The sequence below is a fragment of the Chelonoidis abingdonii genome, chromosome 1 (assembly GCF_003597395.2).
Source record: "Chelonoidis abingdonii isolate Lonesome George chromosome 1, CheloAbing_2.0, whole genome shotgun sequence".
Classification (NCBI taxonomy): Eukaryota; Metazoa; Chordata; order Testudines; family Testudinidae; genus Chelonoidis; species Chelonoidis abingdonii.
The window spans coordinates 365,171,563-365,198,113 of NC_133769.1; the positions used below are offsets into that span (position 1 = coordinate 365,171,563).

The window sequence follows — 26,551 nt, forward strand, 5'->3', positions numbered from 1 at the left end:
TGTGGTCCATGCTGGAGCTCTTTTTCTATTCTCAGGAGACTGCATTTTTAAATGTGCTGCTGAGCTGTACGTGGTCACCTGTGCTGCTCAGAGCCCCACGCTGGCCAAACAGGAAACTGATTCAAAACTCCGCGGGGCTTTTCCTGTTTACCTGGCCAGTGCATCGGAGTTTTGACTGCTGTCCAGAGCGGTCAGTGGTGCTCTCTGGGATACCTCCTGGAGGCCAGTAACTTCGATTTCCGTCCACACTACACTAATTCCGAATTAGTAACATCGATTTCAGGGTTACTCCTGTGGTTTTGAAGGAGTACTAAAATCGATTTAAATAGTCCTTTAATTCGAATTAAAGGGCGTTGTAGTGTGGACGGGTGCACCATTAATTCGAATTAACGCTGTTAAATTCGAATTAAAGGCGCAGTGTAGATGGGGTCGATGTCTGATTACTTGAGTATGCTCAGTGAAGGAGTCCTGACTTTATCAGTGTTGACTATATGTGATATTAAGTTCTGGGGTTGAGTAAGTGGAGAGTCTTCATAATGGGACTATTGATGTCGCTCTTTTCCTGAGAAGAGGGATTATTATGCTGATGTCAAGCAGCAGAAGACTGCAAAGTTTATATCTGAACACCAAGTGGCGAAAGCCTGACTTGTGGAACTGCAGTAATTCTGGATGTGCAGACCCTTGTGAGGAGTCCCATTGGTTTCAGTGGAGCTCTGCCAGCACAGTGGTGCACTTGCACAGAGCTTATTGCAGACTCAGGCCTTGACTGGTGGCTATGATCCTTGATGTGGACTGGTAGTGGTGGCTGTGTATACACAGAAGATTATGACAGATAAGCTATTTCACTTTGAAAAGATGCTGCAGTGCCCCTGTTCTGTAGCTTTCATATTTTTGTTGTTGTAAAGTTACATTTAAAGATAAAACTAAAATAGGTGCATTGATGAAATTGTCTTCTAAAGGCTGACAGTATAACTAATATAAGATCTTTCTCCTTACAAAACCTTTAAAGCACGCTTCTCCAAGCAACAATTACAAATTGAGCACAACGAATTGTCAGAAGCTAAAGAGAAGAAATATTCTGAAATCACTCCATATGCGTTTCAGTGGCCAAAGGATTATTATAAAGTTGAAGGACAAAAGTGAAAATCGTAGCCATAATTCACTGTGGGTGGATTTTGGGGATAGCGAAAGTATCTCAAGTGCAAATAAGGCCATAGGGAACTAGCAGCTCAACTAAATAAGAAGCTGTACTTTGGTATTAGTTTTGGTACTAATACTTTGGTATTAGTTTTTTAAAACTGAACGTAAGATGTACTGGCAACCAATCTTCAAAAAATTAAAACCGCTACACTGTTAGTATTTGTTAGTGAAAAATCCTTGGTGCTATGTTAAGCTAGACTTGTGGAGAGGCTTGAAAAATGCATTACTATGGTCTATTGCACCCTGGAGTGTACAAGTCTAGAGATGTCTGCCATGTCAACTTAGGCAAACATGTTGATGCTTTGAATTATTTCTGAGGTAAAAAGAACAAATGTCAAATGAGATGTAACAGAGTCGATAAGGATCCCTAGTTAAAAGAACTGCTGTTCTGTGTAGATTCAGGTGATACAGTGAACTAAAATTGATGTTGAGAACTAAATAGCACTTCATCTCTGAGGACATCTTGTAACAAAAATAGAAAAGGTCTATAAAGATCTTGTGTACAAGGAGAAACTAAAAAGAGTAGAATAATTTAGCTAAACAGAATAAGGAAGAAATGGAGGTATCAAACTGACTAGAGTAATTTGAAGTAAATGTAGGCGTTGGGATACACAGTTTAAGTCAATCAAAACTAAAGTATTCTTTCTAACAAGTCGAAATACTAGAAAAAGCTAAACATTTTAAATATCTTATTTGCTTTTAAGTCTTCATGCAACTTCCTTTTTCATTCCTTCAGCTCTTTTAGTGCAAATCAATAAAATCAATTTCTCTTTCATTGTTAATTTCACTTCCAGGTTCTCAATACAGCAATGTTTAGGTTTTGCTGAGATCCTAAGAATCTCTCTGGTAAAAGATTCATTGTTCTGTAACAGTACCTGTCTGACAAACTCACTACACCCAACATATTGCTCTCATAGTATTTATCCAAAGAAGGTAAAGTGTGAGGCATCTAATAAAAATTTGTCATACTGATTCTCATATTCATTGCATGATGTAGGTACATGGGATATTTGAGTTGTGTATATGTTCTCAAAAAAACTTTAAAACCTGCAGGCAAACAGGTTTTGCCAGACAAATGGATGTAGGTTCACCTATGGGCCTTGATTCATATGTAGATTAAGCACTGGAAGCTCTATTTTGTATATGGTGTTTACAGGAGGATGTGAAAACAGCTTAAAAGTCAGCACACCAGGAACAGAATCACTGGGGGTCATCCTGACCATGGGGACAAAAACAATGAATTTTGGGAAAAGCGCAAAGTCATTTTGTTTGCTTTTGCTGAGGAAGCAAAAAGAATAGTACTTTTTGCATTCATGAGATAAGCTGTTTTAAACAAAGGTTTTTAGCCTGTTAAAGTTAACTTCAGATCTTATATTTATTGTGAAGGTGCAAATGCTAGTAAGTTGAGATGATTAATAATGAATAAACAGATCTTTGGATTTTTTTCTACAATAGAATTTAAAAATCAAGAATGTGGTATAAGTGGTACTATCAGGGTGACAGTACTTTAAACTATATGGTAGCGATGCGTTAGTTGTCACAGAAAATTCTGAATTCCATGTTGCTCAGGAACATTTATAAAATACTTTCCATACTACAGTCCTATTGGATTTTTAGGGGCGGATCCTTCTTCCATTTGAAAACATTAATAAAACATCCACTGACCTGCAATAATTGTAGCAGGAATTTTAAGTTTTGTATAGGCTGGTGGCCATGGATTTGTGTACTTTGCAATTCTGTGCCTGTGGAATTTATTTTAGAATTGTGTTCCAGAATGAGTATTTTTTATATTTAAAAAACAAAAAGCTTCTAGTCCTTATGGATGGGAAGAAAACATAAATGCGAACAGTGTATCTAATACAATGTTTGCAGAAAGATAGGAACAATAGTTCTGAGGCGTGAACTGTCCTATTATCTCAATTAGTGTTTGTTCTGAAACCTAATTATGGCAGTTAAAAATGCAGCTTTCACTATTGACCATGTTGTCATCACTCACTTTCTCAGGTGCCAAAAGTCCCAACTGTCTCCTCTGCTGCCAAAACTTCCAGGTTTCCTCTGATTTTTATACTTCATCTATTTGTCTTTAGTACAAACTGTGCAGCACATTGAAAAATTAAAAAAAAAAATGGAGTAGCAGAAAACTGAATTCAACTGAGGCTATATTCTGATTGTACTAATCAATTTGATATTCAGTAAAATCTTAATTTGTTAATCTAGTTGAAGATGTCACAGAATTTTCAACCTTGGAATGTCTCAGGGTTCTGTGGTTTTGCCATGGAATATGTGACTCTGCTTGGGGAGTTTCATAAGTGGGCACTCAAACTTGATGTGTGTGTCAGGAGGGAGAAGGAATCTATACATCTACTGTCAATTCTAGAGTAACACTTCAAAATTAGTTCCACAATACCTACAATGTAAGCAAAAGTAATTTGTACTGAAGAATGAAAACAGTAAGTCTGCTCCTCCTGATCATTAGTCTTAGTGGAATAGTGCTTCAGAATGTCAGTCTAGAGCAGTATGCTTTCTGCAAATGTTCTTACTTCCCTGGACAAAATCTGGATGTATAGGGGATACAGAGGATTTAATATCTTCCTACTAGAGAACACATTCAGGTAATGTATATCATTCTTTGTGTAATACACCTCTATCTCGATATAATACTGTCTTCGGGAGCCAAAAAATCTTACTGTGTTGTAGGTGAAACCGCGTTATATCGAACTTGCTTTGATCCGCTGGAGTGTGCAGCCCTGCCCCTCCTGCCCCCAGAGCGCTGCTTTACTGCGTAGTATTCAAATTCGTGTTATATTGTGTCATGTTATATCGGGGTAGAGGTGTACCTTCTTCAAATCCAGGGACAAGGTTGTATTCTGTCACTGAGACTCCTGCCCTATGTTTGGAGTTTTTTTTTTTTTTTTTTTTTTTTTTTTTTTTTTTTTTTTTTTTTTTTCCATTTCATGTGCTAATTCATTCCCCTGTGCTCTTCTGTTACAACAGACCTGAAATTAATGATGATCTGTTGAAAAGAAACTTCTGCAGCCTTTTTTACATTGTCAAGTAGCAAGCTTGGGAAGATGCAAAATGCTTCTCTTTCTGGAGTTGATGTTGGAAGATTTTTCTGAGCATCCTTAGCAGAGTCCTCTTGAAATGAGATATTAAAAACACTATTGCATAGTCAGTGAGGTGGAATAATAGGCCAGAATTGTGAATTTGCAGACCTTGGGGAGAGACTCTGATGAAATTTGCAAAGGATCTTGATGTCAGTAGACCTGAAAATTGTTTTGGAAGGGGTAAAACTTTGTAGATTCTAAGAGTGGTTGAATTATTTTCTTTCTTTTACTCTTAGGCCTTGGCTACACCGGCGCTTTACAGTGCTGCAACTTTCTCGCTCAGGGGTGTGAAAAAACACCCCCCTGAGCGCAGCAAGTTACAGCGCTGTAAAGCGCCAGTGTAAACAGTGCCCCAGCGCTGGGCGCTCCCAGTGCTGTAAGCTAATCCCCTTGGGGAGGTGGAGTACCTGCAGCGCTGGGAGAGCTCTCTCCCAGCGCTGGCGCCGTGACCACACTCGCACTTCAAAGTGCTGCTGCGGGAGCGCTTTGGAGTTTCGAGTGTAGCCAAGCCCTTAGAATACCTGCTTTTGTAACAACTTTCCTGTCTTTAATATCAGACACTGACAAAGATTTAATAAGACCAGTAATGTCATTTGAACTAGAAAGTGCCATGCAAGCTGAATTGAATTTAAAATTCAATTCAAATTAGATTTAGTTAAAATGGGTTTAAGATATCTTATCTATCTATCAGTTAAACTCTCAGATCTGGTTTAGAAAACAATTTGAGATGAGATCCTTCTCTTTCTTCATTTATTTTATATTATTTTAAAGTTGAGTTAGTTCAGTGCAGCAGTGAAAGAAAATGATTCTAGGACTGTGACTTATGCCAATATCTATGCAAATATGTTGGCAGGAACAATATTCAAACTTGGTGTTGCTTAGAGAGGAAATCATCTTTGTTGGCTCCTGTGGTGCTGTGTGTTAGATAAATGTATTACATTTTGCTGTAGTTTTGTTGGTTCAAGGCTAACAGTTCTCGGTAGCTTTTGTTATTTACCTAACAATTCAGTCTTATTCCTTTTGTCTTCCAAATGGAATTTCCCTTCAGTTTCCAAAGAATATTCTTAAAATATATTTTTTTTATTTAGCTTTCTGAGATCTTGTTTGGAGGGCTTACTGAGAATGCCTACAAGGTGAAAAAGGTAGGAATTTTTATTAGTAGTTTGTGCTTTTATAGATAAATATTGTTGCATTTATACACCTCATAGTAGGTTTTGTAAAAAATCTTAATAGGGTTAAAATAACTATATAATAGAATGTTAGGTGGCGTTTCCTTTAGTCCAAACCTTTGGTTTAACTGCAAACCTGTACAGAAATAATTGCTTATCGGAGGGAATATCTTTTCATAAGAATGGCACACCAAACCCATTGGGAAGGGAACACTTGATCCAGTGCAGGGATTTGATCTCTGCTGGCCAGGCAGGGTGTGGGAGTGTCATAAATAGATAGCTAAGGGTTAATGTTTCTTTTACCTGTAAAGGGTTAACAAAGAGAACTAAACACCTGACCAGAGGACCAATCAGGAAACTGGATTTTTTCAAAACTCAGGGAGGGAATGTTGGGTCTGTGTCTTTGTCTGGCTCTCAGCTATGAGAGGGGATTTTTTCTTTCTTCCTATCTTCAAGGTTCTAATCTTCAGTTTCAAAGTTGTGAGTACAAAGGTAGAAAAAACAATAGGTTGTTATTGGTTTTTTTGTATTTACAGGTGTGTAGTTGTTGGAATGTTTAAATTGTATCTCTTTTTGAATAAGGCTGTTTATTCATATTTTCTTTAAGTAATAGCCCTGTGTATTGTCAACTTAATGCAGAGATCATATGTTCATGTGTTTTTTTTTCTTTCTTTTTTATATAAAGCTTTCTTTTTAAGACTTGTTTGAGTTTTTCTCTCTGGGTAGGCTAAGGAACGAAGGGGAGGGGAATTCTCTTTGTGTTAGATCTACGGAGGGTAAAGCTCTGCAGCACCAGGGAATTGGTGGGAGGGGGAAGAGAGAGAGAATCATTTCTGTTTCCTTGTATTTGGGGTTTGTCTCTTTGTGGAATAAAGGAGACATGCTTCTTGGTATTGTGATGTAAAGAGATTGCATCAGTACTCTCAGGTTAGCCCAGAGAGGAAAGTCTGGGTGGGAGAGAGAGGGGGAAGGGAAGTGGGTTATTTCCCTTTGTTGTGAGACTCAGAGTCTCTGAGTCTTGGGGTCTCTCCAGGGAAGGTTTTGGGGAGACCAGAGGGAGCCAAAACCCTGGAATTTTTGGATGGTGGCAGCGAGATCAAATCTGAGCTGGTAATTAAGCTTAGAGGGGTTCATGCTAGCTTCTCAGGTTATGAACGCTAAGGTTCAAATCGGAGTAGGAAAGCTACGACAGGGAGTGCTGAGGGCAGCATGCTCATTTGCTTTGTGGGGGTGTTATATTTGCACTGCCTTTGAACAAAACCACTTATCCCTAACAATCTTTAGACAACAGACTGAACAGCACAGACTCTTCAAATAGTAGCAGAAGGAAGGTTGCTCTGTTGGGGCCTTTAAGGATGCTAGAGTGTCCTGGAGCATCTGTTTTATAAAACAAGGAAAACTTAAAAATAATTGAGGAGCAACTGCTAGGTTTTTTTTACCTTAAAGGGTTTCAGTAAAGCCTCCTGTCATAGTAATTCTGGCAGAGGAGGCATGTAAGTCTACATCTGTATTTGATTTATTTTAACTATTCTCTTCTGACCCTTCTGTTTTATATTAATCGAATTTGGTCTGAATTCATGCCTGTGTCTGTTTCTACAATGCTTGTTTTTGTAGCCTGAAGAGCATGATTCTAAGTAGCAACATCCTCTATGCTTTTGGTTAGTTCATTAGAAGGTATTGTTAAACCTTTATTAAGTTTATTTAAGTTAGCTGTAGGAAAAAGGTCTGTTGTACAAAGGTTTGGTTCTCATACAAGGATCTCTCAGCTGTGTGTCTAGTCTGAGTTACGGTTGACTTGTGCCCCAGAAATATAATGGAAAGCTGCATAGTTTTACTAATCCCCTGCATCTTTCCTGAGCCCTATATTCATTTTCAGCTAGTGCTAAAGTTACTCTCAGTGGGAAGCATAATGGTGCAGTGATGCTGAAAGCTTTCCTGCACAATACAGTGCCTTTGAAATAGGGTGTGTCAGTTTTTTTCCTTTACTTCTTGCACTCCCGGTTGTGGTATTAAATCCATGTCAAACAGATCTTAATTTTTCAATGAGTGTGCCAATTGCTGGTTTCTGTTTGTCTTATGGATCTAAGAACTGAACCTTTATAAGTGAGCCACTGCACACCTGAAAAACTGAGTACAATAGAATTTATTTAATACACACATCTCTTTAAAAAAACAACAAACAACAAAAACCTGGTGGTCTCACTCCACTTCTCAGTGAAGCTATAATAACACAAGCTGTGGTGACCGGCTGATTAATGACAGGTTTCAGAGTAGCAGCCGTGTTAGTCTGTATCCGCAGAAAGAGCAAGTACTCCTGTTCTTTTTTTGATTGATTAATGTAAGACTATGCTCTTACAAAATACACTTGTGTGTATATTTTTTTGAATATTGAGTATTGGGATGGTGCCAAACTGGTATGACCCAACTGAATGAACGATGAGAACATGGTTTGACGTGACTGAACTGTAAAAGAGGATTCTGGGAGAAGATTCCTTTTCTTAGCTTCAGGCAGATGCCAGAAGTGAAACTGACTGGCTCCATGTTGCATGTATGATCAATACTGATCTTTGCGTTAGCAGATGTGTCCGCTTGAAAGCAAACAACACGTGTAGAACATCTTGAGTGGAGCATAGGCTGACTGGGGTATCTCGACCCTGTAGAAGGACATCACGCAGGGGCTGAAGTGAGTGATTCATCAGTGTTAAGATGAGTTCCTGTCTGCATCCTGTAGAACCTGCCCATACCGGTATTGCCCTGGCCTCCTCTTTTGTCATTCAGTGTTGAACGCATTCTACAACAATATGCATCTCCTCACCTTTTGGGGGCGAAACCAGACTTTTAGGCACCTGCTCCCCTACTTGGTGTAAACTTTGCTTGTGCCAATCAGAAACGAACACACACAGGTTTTGGGCCCCATCCCCTATGACACTTCTGTGATGTCATGGTAGGTACTTTAGGTCGCCCTGCCATGTGCAGGCAGGGAGAGGAGAAAGAAAAATGAATCCTGTGTACACCTGTAACCAAGCCTGATCACCTTGAAGCCTCTCTCTCAGCTCACGTGTTTCAAACAGTTTCTACGTTTGCCGGTCGTTATGCGTTGGTTTCTTTGTAAGTATCAGTTATTACTAAATGCTGCATCTTTGTTTATATATATTGTTAGTAGATATTTTAGTCATTGTGTGTTTTAAGTTTTATTAACCCTATTAGCTAATCATACGTTGCTCCCTTACCCCTTGTAACTATCCCCAATAAAACTTTAAATTGATTAATTTTAGTTGTGTGTGTCTGCAGTTTGCATCGTGACCCATACTCTCCTTGCATCTCTTACCTATATAGTCTATTGCCACGTGCAGCCTGGTAAATAACAGGCCTGCATTTCCTTTCACCCCTGCGAATACGTAGCAATTTACAATCAGGAAGTGAATGTGGGGGGTAATGTTCAGTTAGCACCACTCTGCAGTCTCCTCCTAAAATATTAGGTAAAAATTAATAACCACATTCCCACTGGACATGCTTATAAGACGTGAATCCTTTGAGGAAAAAGTATAAAAATCAAGCAAATTAAATTCTGTTGGGGATTCCTTAATTGACACTTGAAGCTGCTAGACAGAGTAGCCAAAACTCTGGTCTATGGGCTTGAGTAGCATGGTGACCAGAGGGGTTTCCAAGCAGCCAAGGCTTTGCCTTGAGGGAATCAGAGACAGACCAGAGGGCTGAGGAGACCAGACCTGGACAGAAGAAGCCATCCATAAAGTTGGTGACCACCTTCTCTGCGAAGCAGGGACTGAGGGCTGGTCTACGCTACGGGGGAAAATTGATCTCAAATACGCAACTTCAGTTGCGTGAATAACATAGCTGAAGTCGAAGTATCTAAGATCGAATTACTCACCATCCTCACAGTGCGGGATCGATGTCCGCGGCTCCCCATGTCGACTCCACAACTTCGTTCGGGTTGGTGGAGTTCCAGAATCGATATAAGTGCGTTCGGGGATCGATATATCGCGTCTAGATGAGACGCGATATATCGATCCCCAAGCAATCGATTGCTACCCGCCGATACGGCCGGTAGTGAAGACGTAGCCTGAGTGAAGCTAGCACAGGGCCTATTTGTGTATGTTTATGAAAGAGAGGCTCGCTAAGAGGAATGTATAGCTCTTAACATATGGTTCTTAATACCTAACATAGGAATTGTGTGCATAATGTAACCCTTTACCACGTATGTAATTCCTTTTCAATAAACTGCTGTGTGTGCAAGATAATTGTGGACCTTTCTCACTAGTATCACAGTAATCTGCTTCAATGGGAGCCATTAAAGATCCATTTCAGGGGTAGTAGTACCCCCTAGTGCCAACATTGAGCACAGGGAATTAAATATGGCTAACCAGATTTTGAAAAGTTCCAATCCCAGGCCAAATTTTATAGCAGTCAGAGATCCCTGAAAAAGATTCCGGGCTAGTCAACAGTGGGAACTTGCGTGGGCATAGCTTAATCTCAGGGATGTGAAAAATCCACACCCTTAAGAGACATATCCCTTGATGTAGACAGAGTTAATTCGATGGAAGAATTCTTCTGTTGACCTAGCTACTACACTGCTACCCTAATATAATGCCACCCGATATAACATGAATTTGGATATAACATAGTAAAGCAGCGCTCCGGGGAGGGGTGGGGCTGTGCACTCTGGTGGATCAAAGCAAGTTCGATATAACGCAGTTACCTATAACATGGTAAGATTTTTTTGGCTCCCGGGGACAGTGTTATATCGAGGTAGAGGGGTACCTCTTGGCATAAGTAATCCACCTCTCTCAGCTGGAGAACCTTTCTCATTGACATAGTGTCTATGCTGACACACCACAGCAGCACAGCTGCAGCTGGGCCACTGTAGCCGTTTAAGTGTAGACAAATCCTTAGAGTTAAAATGTTGCCAGCTGTGCTGGCATAATAGTAGCTGTGCGTACAATGATATAATGGTTTTTAGCTTTAAGGTATGGGAATGTTGACCATAAAATCACAGCTTTAATTGCCTTTGGATAAATTTGATGTAGACGACTCACTAATATAACAAATCTTTCAATTTTTAAACCACAATACACTGATCTAGTGGATGGGAGAAAGCAGTAGATGTGATCTATCTTGGTTTTAATAGGCTTTTGATACATTCCTACATGACATTCTCATAAGTAATCTGAGGAAATGTGATTTAGATGAAATTACTGTAAGGTGGGCACATAACTCTTTGAAGAATCATATTCAGAATAGTTATTAATAGGACTTACCTAGTGGGCTCGCCTGGGGATCTATCCTGGGTCTGGTACTGGGACACTGTTTACCCTGGCACTTTACAGCGCTGTAACTTGCTGCACCCAGGGGTGTGTTTTTTCACACCCCTGAGCGAGAAAGTTGCAGCGCTGTAAAGTGCCAGTGTAGCCAAGGCTTAAGATATGGGACATAATGGTCCTCTGCTAGGCATTGGTGAGGTCTCAGCTGGCGTATTGCGTCCAGTTTGGGGTGCCAGACATCAAGAAAGATGTGGACAATGTAGAGAGAGCCCAGAAGAGATGGTAAAAGGTTTAGAAAGCCTGACATGAGGAAAGTTTGAAAAACAAACCAACAAAAAAAACCCACCTGGGCATGTTTGGTTTCAAGAAAAGAAGGCTGAGGGGGGACTTGGTAAGTTTTCAAATATCTTATAAAGAGGACAGTGAGTGATCATATCCGCTGAAGGTAGAACAAGAACTAAGGCTTAATCTGCAGTAAGGGAGGTTTAGATTAGATATTATGAAAAACTGTGTAATTACCAGAGTAGTTAAGCATTGCAATAGGTTATGAAGGGATGCTGTGGAATCCTCATCTCTGGAGGTTTTAAAGAACAGCTTGGACCATCAGCTGTCAGGGGTGGTGTAGAACGGTTTACTTGGCCCTGCCTCAGTGCAAGGGACTGGATTAGATAAACTCGTGAGGTTCCCTCCAACCAGAACCGTCCCTAGGGTATGGCAAATCAAGGTGACTGCCTCGGGCCCTGCGCTTTGAGGGGCCCCATGCTTCGTGAGGAAGCAGGAGAGTGGGGGGTGGTGGTGAGGAGGAGCCCCCCTACCAACCTCCTCCTCTCCCCAGTGCCTTCTGCCTGCCCGTGGCCTTGCCAATCAGCGCCTCTCCCTCCCTGCCTCCTAGCACCTACTGCCAATCAACTGTTTCGCAGTGTGTGGAGGCGCATGGGGGGAGGAGCGAGGGTGCAACGGGAGAGGGGGCAGAACCGTGTGGAGAAGAGGTGGGGTGGGGGTGGATCTGAGTAGAAGCACTCACTGACAGATAGAAACTCGAGGCCTATGTCCTGGGCCCCCAACCCCCCTAGATAGCTTTCAGCAGATAAACATCTGTTGAAAGCTTTGGGATTTACTAACTTTGGGCTCTAATCGGTAAATTTAAAAAGATTCTAGTAATCACCTAGCTACTGAACAAGACCCTAACAAATTATAATTCATTTTGGAAATTCTTGGCTGCTTTTCTTCCTGTGTAATGCACATCAGATAATTCCTTTTTGGTGCTCCAGTGCTGTTGGTGTTAGCACGCTTTTGTGGCAATGGCAAACTTGTATTGGTAAAATACGCATTCATGTTATGTTTTAAATTGCAATACTAAAACCTAATTATTTTTGCAGAATGTACTTGTGACTGTAAGAGCACCCCAGTTGGGTGCTCTCTGGTATGTAACCGTAAATCTCAGCTGGCCTGACCAGCTCAACGCACCTCACACTGTTGCCATGATATTCATTTAAAAGTTGTCTTGTAATATATCATTTGAAAAATAATACCATATTGGTTGCTGATATCACTGGGAAATGTATGTAATAACATTATGTATGAAATTATGGATGCTTTAATACTGTGTTTCGGAGACTGTAAACAGACAAAGGAGGCAAACCAGGCTTTTTTCCAGACAAAGGAGAAGGGCAAAAACCTTTGTCTCAATTGCAAACAGAGCCAGGTGTGACCAGAGACTGGAACAATGGGCTGTTCACTTGCTTCGGAGATTGGAGGAAGATCATTTGCATTGTAAGCCACAGAAGACTGCAGAAGTGGTGTCTGCTCCCTAGTGGAAATGGGAAGCTGAGCCTTCAGGAGGGCTTTTTGACTTTGAAGACAAAAACTTTGGGGATATAAAGTTCTGCTTGAAAGACTTCTGGGGGATCTACCAACTGAGAGAAGCAAAATGCTACCTTCTTTGACCTATGAAAGATGGGTTCTTCTGCTAATCCAGCTGGAGAATGCTGACCCATTGATGTGAGTAAGAAACTAGGTTAGGCAAAGATGTATCTTGCTAGAGTTAAGTTTTAGACACCAGAAATGATATTATTTTTGTTTATAATCCTTTCATATCTCTTGCACTTTAACAAACATATTTAAGAGGGTTTTTTTTAATAAACCTATTCTTAGTTTTACTACAGGCCATCTCAGTTCTGCATATTGGAGTGGAGTGTATAACTCCAGCTGAGCTAACCAGTTGGTGTGTGTCCTGGCTTTTTGGAGGTAGTGAAATTGGTGTTACTGAGCACTCAGAAGTAAGAGGGACGGAATACTGCAGGGGAGACAGTTTTGGGGTGAGTTGGCACTGGAGGAGGTGTTGGGGGTGACCCTGCAAGGAGTAGCTGGTCTGGTGGAAGCAGGGATGAAACCACTGTGCTGTGAGCATGCTGCTTGTGTCAAGATTCTGAGCCAAAGCTGTGCAGCCCAGAGACACCCAGAGTTAGAGGGCAGGGAGGACAGAACCTCTTACTGGTTGGGGTGAACTCCCAAACTGTCTCAGTACTACAGTACATTTACTAGCATACTGTAAAGTTTTATGATAAAACTAAAGTATTTATCAGAATAAATGACTAAATGGGATTATGTGATGTAGCGTCTTTCATCTTCTTAGGGTTGGCTGGCTTGCAGAACCGTAAGCAAGCAAAAATATGGTACTCTGCAATGAGTCTTTCAATTAGCATGAATTCAAATTCTCTTTTAGCTCAAAAGCAACACCCTCATTTTCGGTACACCTGCTGTTTTGCCAGTATTGGCTCTGTCCCGGCAACCGATTCAAATAGGAAAAATGAATCTAAACTAGATTAAATTCATTTTTGGTGCACCAGCATTATTGGTGTTAGCACACTTTTGAGGGGAACTAGCTATTGCTGAACAGTGAGCTGAGAGAACTTGTGCACTGTGGTATTTGTCTTTTTGTGCATTTTAAACTAAATGTTACATTATTCTCTACCGTTCAGGGCTAATTTCCCATTGGCTGAAGAGTTTAAGTAGGTCAGATTTTTGGGCCTAAACTGCTTTATATTTTTCTTTTTCTAGTGAAGGACCATTAGTTTTGATTGGAGAAAAATGTAAGCTATTATTTTAATCCTCTCTACAGCGTTTCTCTTAAGTGTAGCAGAAGCCGAGCAGTGCCAGGCAATGCTAGCTCTAGCAATTGGCTGACCTTTGTGTGGTAAATGTCAACGTGCTCACTCAATCTTTCAGATTCCAGTTGCCTTTTTTTAACCTGTGTTTAGGACACTGCCTTAAGCTACTCTCTGAAGAATTGCCTCTCTAGTCTAAGCCATACTGTACCCAGTGTATGCATACAGTTGGGATGTCTGATTATCACATGACTTAATTGTGTTACAGCTGTGTAGTAATTTGTATTACAGCTCAATCTGCGTTGTTGGTGAGTCAGCTTTGAGTCTTGGGTTGTGTTTACATTACAAATGCTGCAGTGGCGCAGCCATGCTGCTGTATTACTGTAGTGTAGACATTTACTACAGCGATGGGGAAAACCCCTTCCATTGCAGTAATAATGAGTACCCTCAAGTACCTCTTGAGAAGTGGTAGCTAGGTTGATGGAAGAATTTTTTCCTATCATCCTAGCAGTATCTGCACCTTGACTAAGGTTGGCTTAACTATGTCTCTTGGGTGTGAATTTTTCATACCTCATAAGCAATATAGCTAGATTGACTGAAGTTTTAGGTAAACCAAACCTTGGTTACAGCTTTCATAGATTGATTGATAGATTTCCAAGGCCAGAATGGACCACTGTAATCATCTAATCTGACCTCCTGAATAATACAGACCATAGAACTTCTCCAAAATAATTCCTAGAGCAGATCTTTTAGAAAAACATCCAGTTGTGATTTAAAAAAAATCAGTGAGGGCGAATCCACCACAATCCTTAGTAAGTTGTTCCAGTAGTTAGTTGCTCCAACCATTAAAAGGTATGCCTTATTTCCAGTCTAGAAGTTGAATATAGGTAAATACAATCTAGCCATTGGATCATGTTATACCTTTCTCTGATAGGTTGAGGAGCCCTTTATTAAATATTTATTCCCCCTGTAGATTCTTGTAGTCTGTAATCAAGTCTCTGAACCCTCTCCAGTGTATCATTATCCTAGAATTGCGGGCATCAGAACTAGACACTGTATTCCAGGAGTGGTTGCACTGTTGCCAGCTGTAGAGATAAAATAACCTCTCTACTCCTTACTTGAGATCCCCCTGTTTGTGCATCCCAGGATTGCATTAGCCCTTTTGGCCACAGCATCACAGTGGGAGATCATGTTCAGCTGACTGAAAAATGATTTGGAGGTTGTGGTGAACAATCACTGTTTCCCAGGATAGAATTCCCCATTCTGTAAGTTTTTGGCTCACTTTTTTTTTTCTATTTCTAGATGTACACATTTACATTTAGCCATGTTAAAAACTGTTTGCCGGCACCCAGTTTACCAAGCAATCCAGATCACTCTGTATCAGTGACCTGTCCTCTTCATTGTTTACCATCTGCAATTTTTCAGTGACTATTGTTTTTTTCCAGCTTGAGAGAAATAACTATCAAACATTCAAACTAGAAATAACTATCAAACATCCAGTTCAGGGTGTTCTCTGCTCAATTGTGTTGAAAAGGCTTCGTTACTCCATGCTCTCTTTACAAGATGCCTGGAAGGAACTTTCATTTCTGTCTCTTGAACAGGGTTTCCTCTGTATTTGAGGGCTAAAAAGCTTTGCAAGGTGCCTCATAAAACAGAAGGATCCTCACAACACTGTATAAACTCAGAAGTCTGAACAGTGCCATAAAAGTAAGACGACCAGTTTTCTACTTTAAGTATTTTATAATCTAAGGATCTGATGATCTGTAGTTTTGTTTGGGTAAATGCTAGACTCCAGGGGGTAGAACCTTTTCTAGGTAGTACCATACAAATTGATGATACTATAATCAATATAACTTTATAAACTATTAAATGGTACATAATCAGTAATAGCAAACTAAGAGTTCTCCAGTGCGATGTGAGGCACTACTTCTGAGTGGATGTTTAGCACTAGTAAGGGCCACTGTGGTGGCATGGCTCCCATACTGAGCTCTAGGAGGCAGTGCACAGGTACTGAGCCTCCTTGCTACGATTCATAAAATCTGTAGATTAAAGGACTGAGTCCTATTCCAGACTCTCAGGGAGGACAGTTCTGCCCTCTCCTTTCCCTGGCATATGAGTAGGTGAAAAATGGAAGTACAAACTCAGTTTCCTATAGCTTATGGAGGCTATTCTCATGTATGGGGCAATTCTGCCCTAAGTAAATGGCCAGGTGTCCTTTTCAGAGTCTCATCTTCTTACTCCACAGATCTGCTTCCTGTGTTGTCATTATATCCATGTTAACAACAGTAGGAAACACAGAATTTTAAACAGTTAATTTAAAAAATGTTTTCAACCTTCTTTCTGCCCTAACTCTCCATGTCCTGTTAATCCAAGGCACTCTGGGTGAGAATGCTCTGTGATCATTTTGTCCTTCAACTTTCCCTTCAGCATATTTCTCTAACTGAGCTTTTACTTTTTTCAGATAGCTTTGTCCCCTGCTAATGTAAAAGAGGGAGTAGTACCAAGGGAAATGGCGGCAGATTTTGCCTCTTGCTGCTGCTGAAAAAGTTTTGTGGGACAGGGCTCTTAATACATACACATGAACATATTGCCCCTTCTGCTAGCAAAAGGTGTGGGGGAGGAGGAGTGCTTGAGGATCATATCCTTTGCCGCCTTTTTGATCATCTGCCTCAACGCTGTCCTTGTGCTGAGTTTCTGAATGGATGGGGCACCTCCAATGGCCCTCACTGTCCCTTGTTACCTGCAGTGTTTGCAGAGAGCTGGAGAAGCAGCATTTAAAAAAATTCCCCCTCCCAACCTACTTTCTGTAATAACTAAGATAACAAACTACAAGCAAGCACACTTCCATACTTCAAGCAAAAGGCCCCCCTGAAGTAGACCTCTGGCCATCCTGCCAACATATTCTATACAATATCTCATTTCATAGAACAGAACGTGATACTGGACTTTTAAATACAGTAGAACCTCAAAGATACGAACACCAGAGTTAGACTGACAAGTCAACCGGACATCAAGTGAAGCCGTAAGTAACCAATCAAGCAGCAGCCGAGACTGCGCCCTCCCCCCTCCCCCCCCAAAAGGCAAATACTTTACTGTACCTGTATTGCATCTTAAAGGTAGGCACATCTGGGCCATCTGTCTCCACCCCACTCCCACCCCTACGTGCGGGGCAGTCACTTAAAGCAAGATACTGGGGTTGTCAGTCCAAGGCAGCCGGAGCCAGCCAGCAGAGCAGGAGCAGCGCTGGGATCTGCATTGCTTTCACCCCACCTCCCGCCTGATGGGGGCAGGCTGTTTTCAGACACACCTCTGCAGATAGGGGGACAAGCTTGCAAACTCATGCAGGGGCTGAGTAGGGAGCAGCTCAGCTGCTGCTGAAGCATGGCCTGGAGTGCTGGATCTGGAGCCCGAACTGTGCTTTATTCAGAGTTACAAACATTTCAAAGTTACGGACAACCTCCATTCCCAAGGTGTCCGTAACTCTCTGAGGGTCTACTGTAGGTATTCTGAGCAAGTTGAGGGCTTTCCATAGCATCTGCTTCCCCCTCCCTGCCCTCCATCACATACCCTTTCTATACCCAAAAAACTTGCAGAGAGTCCTCCACGTATCAAATTAAGATTCAGTCTTCAAGAATGTTCTACTCTTCTTTCAAGGTACTTGTCCACTGATCTCAGTGTGGGGGCCACAGTGGATGGACAGCCAGAGGAGGCAAAGAATTCTTAACAGTGATCAGTGAAATAACGAGGGCTTAGGTTGCCTAACTTAATGTCATCAAGTGAGGATAGGGGAGGGCCATTATATTTTATTTAAACTGACGAATGTGATTGCAGATTAAAATTCTTTTTTACATTTAAAAATGTATTCTGCACTACCTGCACACTCAGATATCTCAAATTCTTGAATACGTGACATTCTATACCTTGAGGGAAGACCCTGCACTCCCATGTTCATCCTAGTAATATGATTGTGTGGTACGCAAAGTTTGTCATGCTGGGTGTCTTTGGAAGGCTCATGATGCACTGAGCATTGTGGTTATAGTAATGTTATAGGTTGTAATTTTATGTATATAGTTGAGACTGAAAATGTGTCCTCATAGCTTAAAACAAGCCCAGACACAAACCCTCCAAGAGCAGATAGGCAGTTCATACCTCATCAGGGCACGTATGGGACAAACCCAGCCCAGTGTCACAGGAACAAAGGACACTGGCCTAGGTAGCAAGAAAGGATCTGTTGGACTCTCGAGTGAGTCACTGCCCTTCCCTTGGTCGGTTTGAGACTGTGATGAGGTAATGCTCACTTGAGTCTGACAGGTTGGGGGCGGATGGGGGCAAAACCAAGAGGGAAGAAAGAACATGATAAAAGGGAGAGACGTTTGCCATGCTCTTCCTCTCTTCCACTTCCATCTACAGACATCACCACCAAGCGACTGAAGCGCTGATCAAAGGGGAAAGCCTGGCTGAAGGCCAACCAGCCAACATCTGGTGAGAAGCATCTAAGTTTGTAAGGATACTGAAAGTGTTCAGATGAGCTTAGAATGCGTTTTTGCTTTTATTTCATTTGACCAAATTCGACTTATGTTTTGACTTATCACTTAAACTTTTATCTTTGTAGTTAATAAATCTGTTTGTTCTACCTGAAGCAGTGTGTTTGGTTTGAACCATGTCAGAGTCTCCTTGGGATAACAAGCCTGGTACATATCAATTTCTTTGTTGACGAACTCATAAGCTTGCAGTGTCCAGTGGGCATAAGTGGACGCTGCAAGGCAATGGTTTCTAGGGTTGTGTCTGGGACCAGAGATATTGGCTAGTGTCATTTGGGTTGCACAATCCAAGGAACAGTTTACATGCCAGAGGCTGTACGTGAACAGCCCAGGAGTGGGGGTTCTCACAGCAGAGCAAGGTAAGGCTAGCTCCCAGAGTCAAGGATTGGAGTGACCTAGCAGATTACCGATCTGGATAACACCAGGGTAATGTCACATGTAAGGAGGCGTTGCAATACTACAGCTTGGGTGAGCACTAATCAGAGGTCAGTTAAAACCAGTGTAGGAGTTAAGCCAGATCTTGTCTGCCAACTGGTGTCTAGAGTTAAACAGCAATTATTAAGGCGTCACACATGGTGACTAGACTCGCTAATTGGTTAGCTGAAATTTTATACTGAGATTCACCGTGGTGTGTTGACCACAGCCATACGGAGACAAAATGAAACTGCCTTCTAGCCATGGGCTCTCTTTTAAACTTGTCTCCTCTGGAAACTGGTCTTTGAATATGTTACAACCAGCAGGGCTGAGCCCTGACAGTTCTGTACTCTCTGATTTATCTGGTATCCTGAATAGTGATGGTAAAGAGGGTGAGACTAGTGCTGGCAGGTGAAATCCAGTACTGATGTAACATTATTCATGGAATTCAGGGGTAAGCCCAGAAGCTCCTTGGTGTGAATTCATCCTTGGACCAGCACTACTGATTTCAGTGTCTCTACAACTGGGATGTATTTAACCCTGTTGTCCAAAAATCAGAAATAGATGTACGTGTGGTAAACGTCTGTCCCAAATCTGGACTTTAGCGTACAAAATCTGGGTGCTTACTGTGAACCTTCCCAAGCTCATACCCAGCTTGGATCTTATTTCGCTGCCACCAGCTGAAGTTTTCCAGGGTTTCGGCCCCCTCGGGTTCCCCAAAACATTTTCCCTTGGGGGACGCCTCTCAAGACCACAGAGCCCCTGGGTCTCCTCTACTCATCCCCCAGCTTCCCCCCTTTCCTGGGTTACCGGTGCGATGCTGTCCTATCCCTTTGAATACAACCAGAGAGGCAATCTGCTTCCCCAGGCTATGCATTCAACCTAGTCAGCTCACACAAGAGATTCACCCTCCCTTTGCCCGTAGCCTTTTCCAACCCTGGGACAATAGGAAAGTAAGACACAGAGCTTGGGCTTTTCCCTCCCCCCTCTAGCCTGTCACCGATATAACAGAGCTCTGGCACAGAAATTCCTCTCCCTCTGCCTCACTAGAAAAGAAACTACCACAAGTTTTAAAAAGAAACTTATATAAAAAGAAAGAAAGATACAGACAACTAATACTGCATTAAGAAACTCAATACAGGAATGGCTTATAAGAAAATAGGAATAAACAGCTGATCTAAAGAGATAGGCCCAATTAAACCAGTCAGCAAATCAACACCCATGTAAATACAAATCAAAGCACATCACACCGATTACTTTGGTTCGTATGTACTCATCACTATGATAGGAGAATATTTGAAAGAAGATGGAGTTAGAAGAAAAAGCTTTGTTACTCACAAACAGAGGAAAACAAAAAGACCCCGAGTCTCCAGTTCCCTCCCAGACTTTAAAAAAAATCCAGGTCTCTGATTGGTCCTCTGGTCAGGTGTTTGGTTCCCCCTTTGTTCACCCTTTACAGGTAAAAGAAAATTAACCCTTACCTATCTACTTATGACAGTACGGTACTGCATTTCCTGATACTCACAACATCTTTGTAGAACCTGCAGTATAGGTGGGCTCTGAAGCACATCAGTCATTTTTATCCAGCCACTTCTCCCAAAATAACCTACTGTACTTGGATCACTTCCAGTCTGACTTCCACCCTTTCACAGCACTGGAACTGCCCTTCTGGTAGTGTTCATTGACCTCCTTTTGTTTTGACCATGACTCCCTGCTATTTTTCCTTTTAACCCATTTTATTCACCTGTTACATACACAAAGTGAAGGAAATATTTTATCTGCAGTCTGTTCAAGATAGCATGGTGGGGATGAATGTGACTCTGTCTTCTTAGTTTGTCTGATATAGATAACAAAGCTGAAACTGTCCAATCCTCACCTCCTTTCATACATGTATTTTGACTGTACCAAATGTAAGATGTACTGTAAGCACACTGATCCTGATTAAGAATTCCAGAGAATGTGTACTGAAGGACTATCCCTGAAGTGAACAGATGCCAGTTCAGATACTGCTATATCCTAGTGACCTAGAGGAAATCTACAGTTGACAAGTTCCTGATGATCTTGTAGAGCGTGACTGTTTAAACTCTTCTCTGGGGTTGCCTCTCTCTCTCTCTCTTCCCTCCCCCCCCCCCTGCTCCCTCCCAAAGATTTTTCCTTATTCCCCAACCCTGGTATTTCTTCAGTGTCTTTGATGCCACACCTCAGGAGGTGGGGAGAAGTCTTTTAAGAGAGTCTTGGAAAATGTCAAGGAAATAGAGCAGCTACTTTTTCAGCTGCAGTGTATTCAGAATGTCTTACTGATGTTCTTTAAAAGTCTGTTAAAGGGGGCCCACATTTTACATCAAGGTTCACCAGGGAAGTAGCTTCTTGATGTAAGTTTTTAAAGGTGTTCCAAGCACCTGCAGCTCCCACTGAAATCAGTTGTAGCAGCTCTGAAAATGGGGCCATCCATATTATCTTGTGCCTAGAATAACTTTAAAGAACAAATGGTGTATGTGTGGTGCAGGGGAGAAGTGAAGGTCAAGAAAGGCCTGTGTAAGGCTGAGATGAAAACGTGGGGAGGGGAAGCATTGGAACAAATAGCCAGTTAGCATAGGTGTTTATTACACACACCGCTGGCAGAGTGTCTCCTTGCTTATTCGGCTCAGAAACACTGCCAATCAATTACAATAGAATATATAGATTTTCCATGGGCAGGGAAAATGCTTTCTAAAACCAGCCTCCACACTTCCAGCTTCCCCCGGGAAACACCAGGAAAATAATGCAGAAAACATTCTGAGGTTGCACAGTTGGAAATAAAAAGGGTCCAACTTCAATGTTAATCAGCTGTTGTGCAGCATAAGATATAAAGATGTGCCTTTTGTAATAAGCAGTAATGCTTTACCCCAAAGAGGAATAGTAAATGGTTCATATGTACCATGTAGTATAAATACAGTGTACACCAGGGGTTCTCAAACTGGGGGTCAGGACCCCTCAGCGAATCGCAAGGTTATTACATAGGGGGTCACAAGCTGTCAGCCTCCACCCCCAAACCTCGCTTTGCCTCTAGCATTTATAATGGTGTTAAATATATAAACAAGTGGTTTTAATTTATAAAGGGGGGTCACATTCAGAGGCTTGCTATGTGAAAGGGGTCACCACTAAAATAGTTTGAGAACCACACTCTTGTATTCTTATGGATAAACCTCTAATTTATGTAATTCAGCCTTGCTTCAAATCAAGCAATAAAAGTTGCTGTTGGAACTGCAGTTTCTGCTTTGCATTGCCAGACTTTATAATGAACTGTGCAATCTTCACATTGCATGAATGCTGGGTTTTATATTTTAAAATATTTTTTACAATTCTGATTAAATTATTGGTACACTACAGTAGTAATTTTGCCACTACTTAGAGACACTGAAGCTGCTTGTGCATTCATATTTACATTGCCCTACATAAAAAAAAAATCTTATCCTAACCATTTTTTTTTACTACTGTGGTTACTCACAGATTGAAAACACATTTGAGGCTGAATGTAATTTGAATATCCTGCACATGTCCTGACTGACACCAACTCAATTGTTGCTTGATTCCTCTGCTTGTGTCCCTCTCTCCAACAGAAGTTGGTCCAATAAACAATATTTCACCCACCTTGTCTCTCTAATATCCTGGGACCAACACAGCTACAAGAACACAGCATATCCTCTGCTTGAGTAACTTAACGCTAAACTGGACAAAGCACTAGAGACTGGTTCTGCATTAGCCACTAGAAACAAATAAGATTACCTAATGCTGTAGGGGATAGTGTTTTGAAAGGCATCCTTGGAGCCCAACTCCCTCTGACTAACGGTGCCTTTGAAAATTTACCCGTAAGTCTTTTTAAATTCTCAATTCCTGGTGCAGCTGACAAGCAATTTTGTTGCAGCTCTTTGAAATATAAACTACTGTAAGCTATCTGGTTCTGGGTCTTAACTTTGGAAAAGAACATCTTCTGGAGTACAATTCACATCTTTAATTATTAAGTCATGCATAATTAGACTTTGACTTTATCAGTTTGATGGATAATATAAAAATGTTTAAGCTTTTTTCTGCCTTTTATCCAGCTTTTCACAGCTGCAGGAAATTATGGGGTATTTCAGACAATAGGAAGGTCAGAGAATAATTATTAATAACAGTTGATATTGAGATTCAGAAAGTTAAAGCTTTGTAACCGCTGAAACACAACTAGTTAACATCACTTGTCAAAATATACAAGGTATATTTGAGCCTTCTAAATTCTAGCAAGATTTTTCTTTATTTGCCTATATGTAAATTTTGATTATCATAGATGAGAATATTTATGTTGATATGCATAATTGAATATGTTTGAATAGAGAACATGTTAGAAGTGACAAAGTTTAGAGCAAAGAGTGATCCTTTCTTCCACCAACATGGAAATTGTATTATAAAAGAGCTTGGCTTGTGGATACGGAGACCACTTCTTCCTAGCCTGTGAATTAGAGAATTATTTTAACACAAACTGCACTGCAGCAGTAATTATTCCATCAGGTCCTCCTTGAGCAGCGGGAACAGAACCTTTGTTTTTCTTTTGCAGAACCCTAAAACAAAAGAGCAGATTGAAAACCTTGTACGGAATGGGATGAACAAGGAGCTGCGGGATCGCCTCTGTTGCAGGCTGACCTTTGGGACTGCTGGACTTCGTTCTGCCATGGGGGCAGGCTTTTGCTACATTAATGACCTTACAGTGATCCAGTCAACACAGGTAACCTGGGTAGCACTCTACAGGCAGACTTTTTTTGTTTATAATTTCATAGTAATCATCTTGATCGCTTACAATTATGCCTTTCATCTTCAAAATTCACAATGCATTTAAACTTACTTGAAGCTATATATATGAATTGTGTCACCCATCACTGAAATCCAGCCTCGTGGTTGAAATGTGGCAACTGTTCACCAGTACACAGCAACACCAAAAGGACAGGAAGTGTAAAAATACTCATCCAGCTAAACCTGCCCAAGGTGTCTTAGGTAGGCCGGGTGTAATTACCTAAAGTGGAGTTTTGCCAGTGAGCTAAAGCTTTTTGTGTTAACTTCAGGGGACGCCCCTGACATTACATGAGCAACCAAAATGCTCTTGTTTGCAGGTCTTTGAAAGATGTAAATAATGAGAAGGAATTTTCTATATTCTCTATTTTCAGGGTTTCTATACCCTTCTCCCCCAGCATGTGAGCAGCAATCGGGGGTGGGGAGGGTGCTTACCCTTTTGAGAGGGTCTGAGTGTGATGAATTGAGAATGTTTCTTAATATTTTTTATGATTATTGTGCATACCTCAGTTTCTCCTATGTGCTGCATGTTTAACTAGGGTGGTGGGAAGAGTTGTTTACTCTGGCAGAGTCTCAGCAGAATATGGCCACTCCGATGGCCGGACGTGGTGCCTGTCACTAATGACCCTGGACTGTCCCCAACTCCTGCAGGAAGCCAGCTGGGTTTTGTCCAGCTGCAGGACAGAGAACTAAGGTAGATAATCAGATGACCTTGTTCAGACCAGGAGGAGGAACAAAGGATGGAGGAGAGACCCTGGGGGTTGTATAATGTGGGCTGCTGGAAGCAGGAAACATGCTTCTGGACTGGGGGCACAGGAGGAGGGGCAGGACTGACCCAGGTGGACTATGATGTAATTTTTTTCTATTCTCTATGCTAAGTAAGGACTTTCTATGCTGTGTTCCAGATATGTAATAAACCCTTCTATTTTTATGATGCTATCTGAGTCACTGAGGTTGGGGGTGCATTGCTTCCTTTGGATGTGCAAGTCTCCCCCAGGTGGCCAATTCGAGTGGACTCACTGAGTGAAATGGGTGCTGAAGGCTCTAAAGCTCAGGTCTGGTCTACACTACGCGTTTAAATCGATTTAAAGAGCGTTAAATCGATTTAACGCTGTACCCGTCCACACTACAACGCCCTTTATGTCATTCGATATTAACATATCGGATTACGGTTAGTGTGGACGGAAAAATCGACGTTATTGGCCTCCGGGCGGTATCCCACAGTGCACCACTGACCGCTCTGGACAGCAATCTGAACTCGGATGCAGCGGGCAGGTAAAAACAGGTAAACAGGAAAAAGCCCGCGAACTTTTGAATTACATTTCCTGTTGCCCAGCGTGGAGCTCTGATCAGCACGGGTGGCGATGCAGTCTCAAATCCAAAAAGAGCTCCAGCATGGACCGTACGGGAGATACTGATCTGATCTGATCGCTTATGGGGAGACAAATCTGTTGTATCAGAGCTCCGTTACAGAACACGAAATGCCAAAGCGTTCGAAAAAAAATCTCCAGGCTACACAGCGCTGCGTGACAAGCGTAACGGGAAGCCAGAGACTCAAATGGACGCTCATGGAGGGAGGAGGGGGTACTGAGGACTCCAGCTATCCCACAGTCCACAGCAGTCTCTGAAAAGTATTTGCATTCTTGGCTGAGCTCCCAATGTCTGTAGGTTCAAACACAGTGTCTGGCGTGGTTCAGGGAATAGCTCCTCAGTTCTTCCCCCCCCACCATGTGAAAGAAAAGGGAAAGAAATCATTTCTTGACTTCTTTCAGTGTCACCCTATGTGTACTGAATGCTGCTGGTAGACGCGATGCTACAGCAGTGAAGAGCAGTATCCGCTCCTCTCCCCCTCCCTCCCCGGTGGTAGACGGTTGCAGTAGGACAGGTAACCGTCCTCGATGAACCCATGCCTGATAATTGCTCAATATCATGAGGGAATGATTCCTGGTTACTCCCAGTAGATAGGACAGAACGGCTAATAAGCATCTTCATCATAGCAACTGGGGGCTTCAGCCCCCTCCCTTTCCTGTGTAAAGAAAAGATTCTGTACTGCCTGGACTGTCATAGCCCGGGAGGCTGCCTCCCCCTCATTTTATCTCACTAACAAGTCTCTGTTTCTTATTCCTGCATTCTTTATAACTTCATGACACAAATGGGGGGGGGACACTGCCACGGTAGCCCAGGAAGGTTGGGGGAGGAGGGAAGCAACGGGTGGGGTTGTTGCAGGGGCACCCCCTGTGAATACTGACACGGAGCAGCTGTGCTCTGATACACTGGTCCTCTAATACACTTGCCCCTTATTCTAGGCAGGACTGACTCTATTTTTAGAAACCATAAGGGAGGGATTGACTCAGTCCCAAGTGAGTCAATCCCAATTTTGCTTTTGCGTTGCACCCGCCTGGCGATTTCAGCCAGGGCACTCATGATAGCAGCGGACAGTACAGAGGGGAGAGATAACCGTCATCTCATTGCCAGTTTTCTCCGGCAGTTTTATAAAACCGATTTTAGCAAATTCGATTTTATCCCGTAGTGTAGACGTGGCCTCAGACTCAGGAGGCAGTGAAGCGAAGGGGTTAACACTATAAAGGGCTTCTCCCAGGGACTGTTCCAGAGCTGTGCAAGAGCACCAGACCTGTGGATCCTTAACATTGAGGCTCTCTCACTGCCCCTCTTTTGAATCAGCATCCAGAAAAGTCCTTCCCCTTTGGATGGGGAGCAGAGAACATGGATGCCTCATGCATATCACAAACTGTAAAGCAGGAGGTAGATGGGAACACACATTGAGATGCATGGAGCAATTCACATGTCTCAGATCTATTGTTTTAGATTATATTCATCTCTATGAGGTGCTCACATGCTGAGAACATCACATTGAAATGAATGGTTTCAGAGTAGCAGCCGTGTTAGTCTGTATCCGCAAAAAGAACAATG

At 41.9% G+C, this 26,551-nt stretch overlaps 1 protein-coding gene across 3 annotated transcripts in view; it reads left to right on the plus strand.

Moving 5' to 3' along the window:
* PGM2L1 (phosphoglucomutase 2 like 1) overlaps window positions 1-26,551 on the plus strand; it is a 105,810-nt gene that overhangs the window by 12,169 nt on the left and 67,090 nt on the right. For 2 of the 3 annotated variants that reach the window (XR_012655070.1, XM_075061835.1), the window contains exon 2: window positions 23,391-23,558. Coding sequence is in view for 2 of the 3 variants with exons in the window: in XM_075061835.1 (XP_074917936.1) it covers window positions 23,391-23,558 (168 nt within the window). In the remaining variant the exon portion in view is untranslated. Of the gene's footprint in view, window positions 1-5,395; window positions 5,450-23,390; window positions 23,559-26,551 lie in introns of all 3 variants that reach the window. The other variant, XM_075061834.1, reaches the window with a different exon arrangement.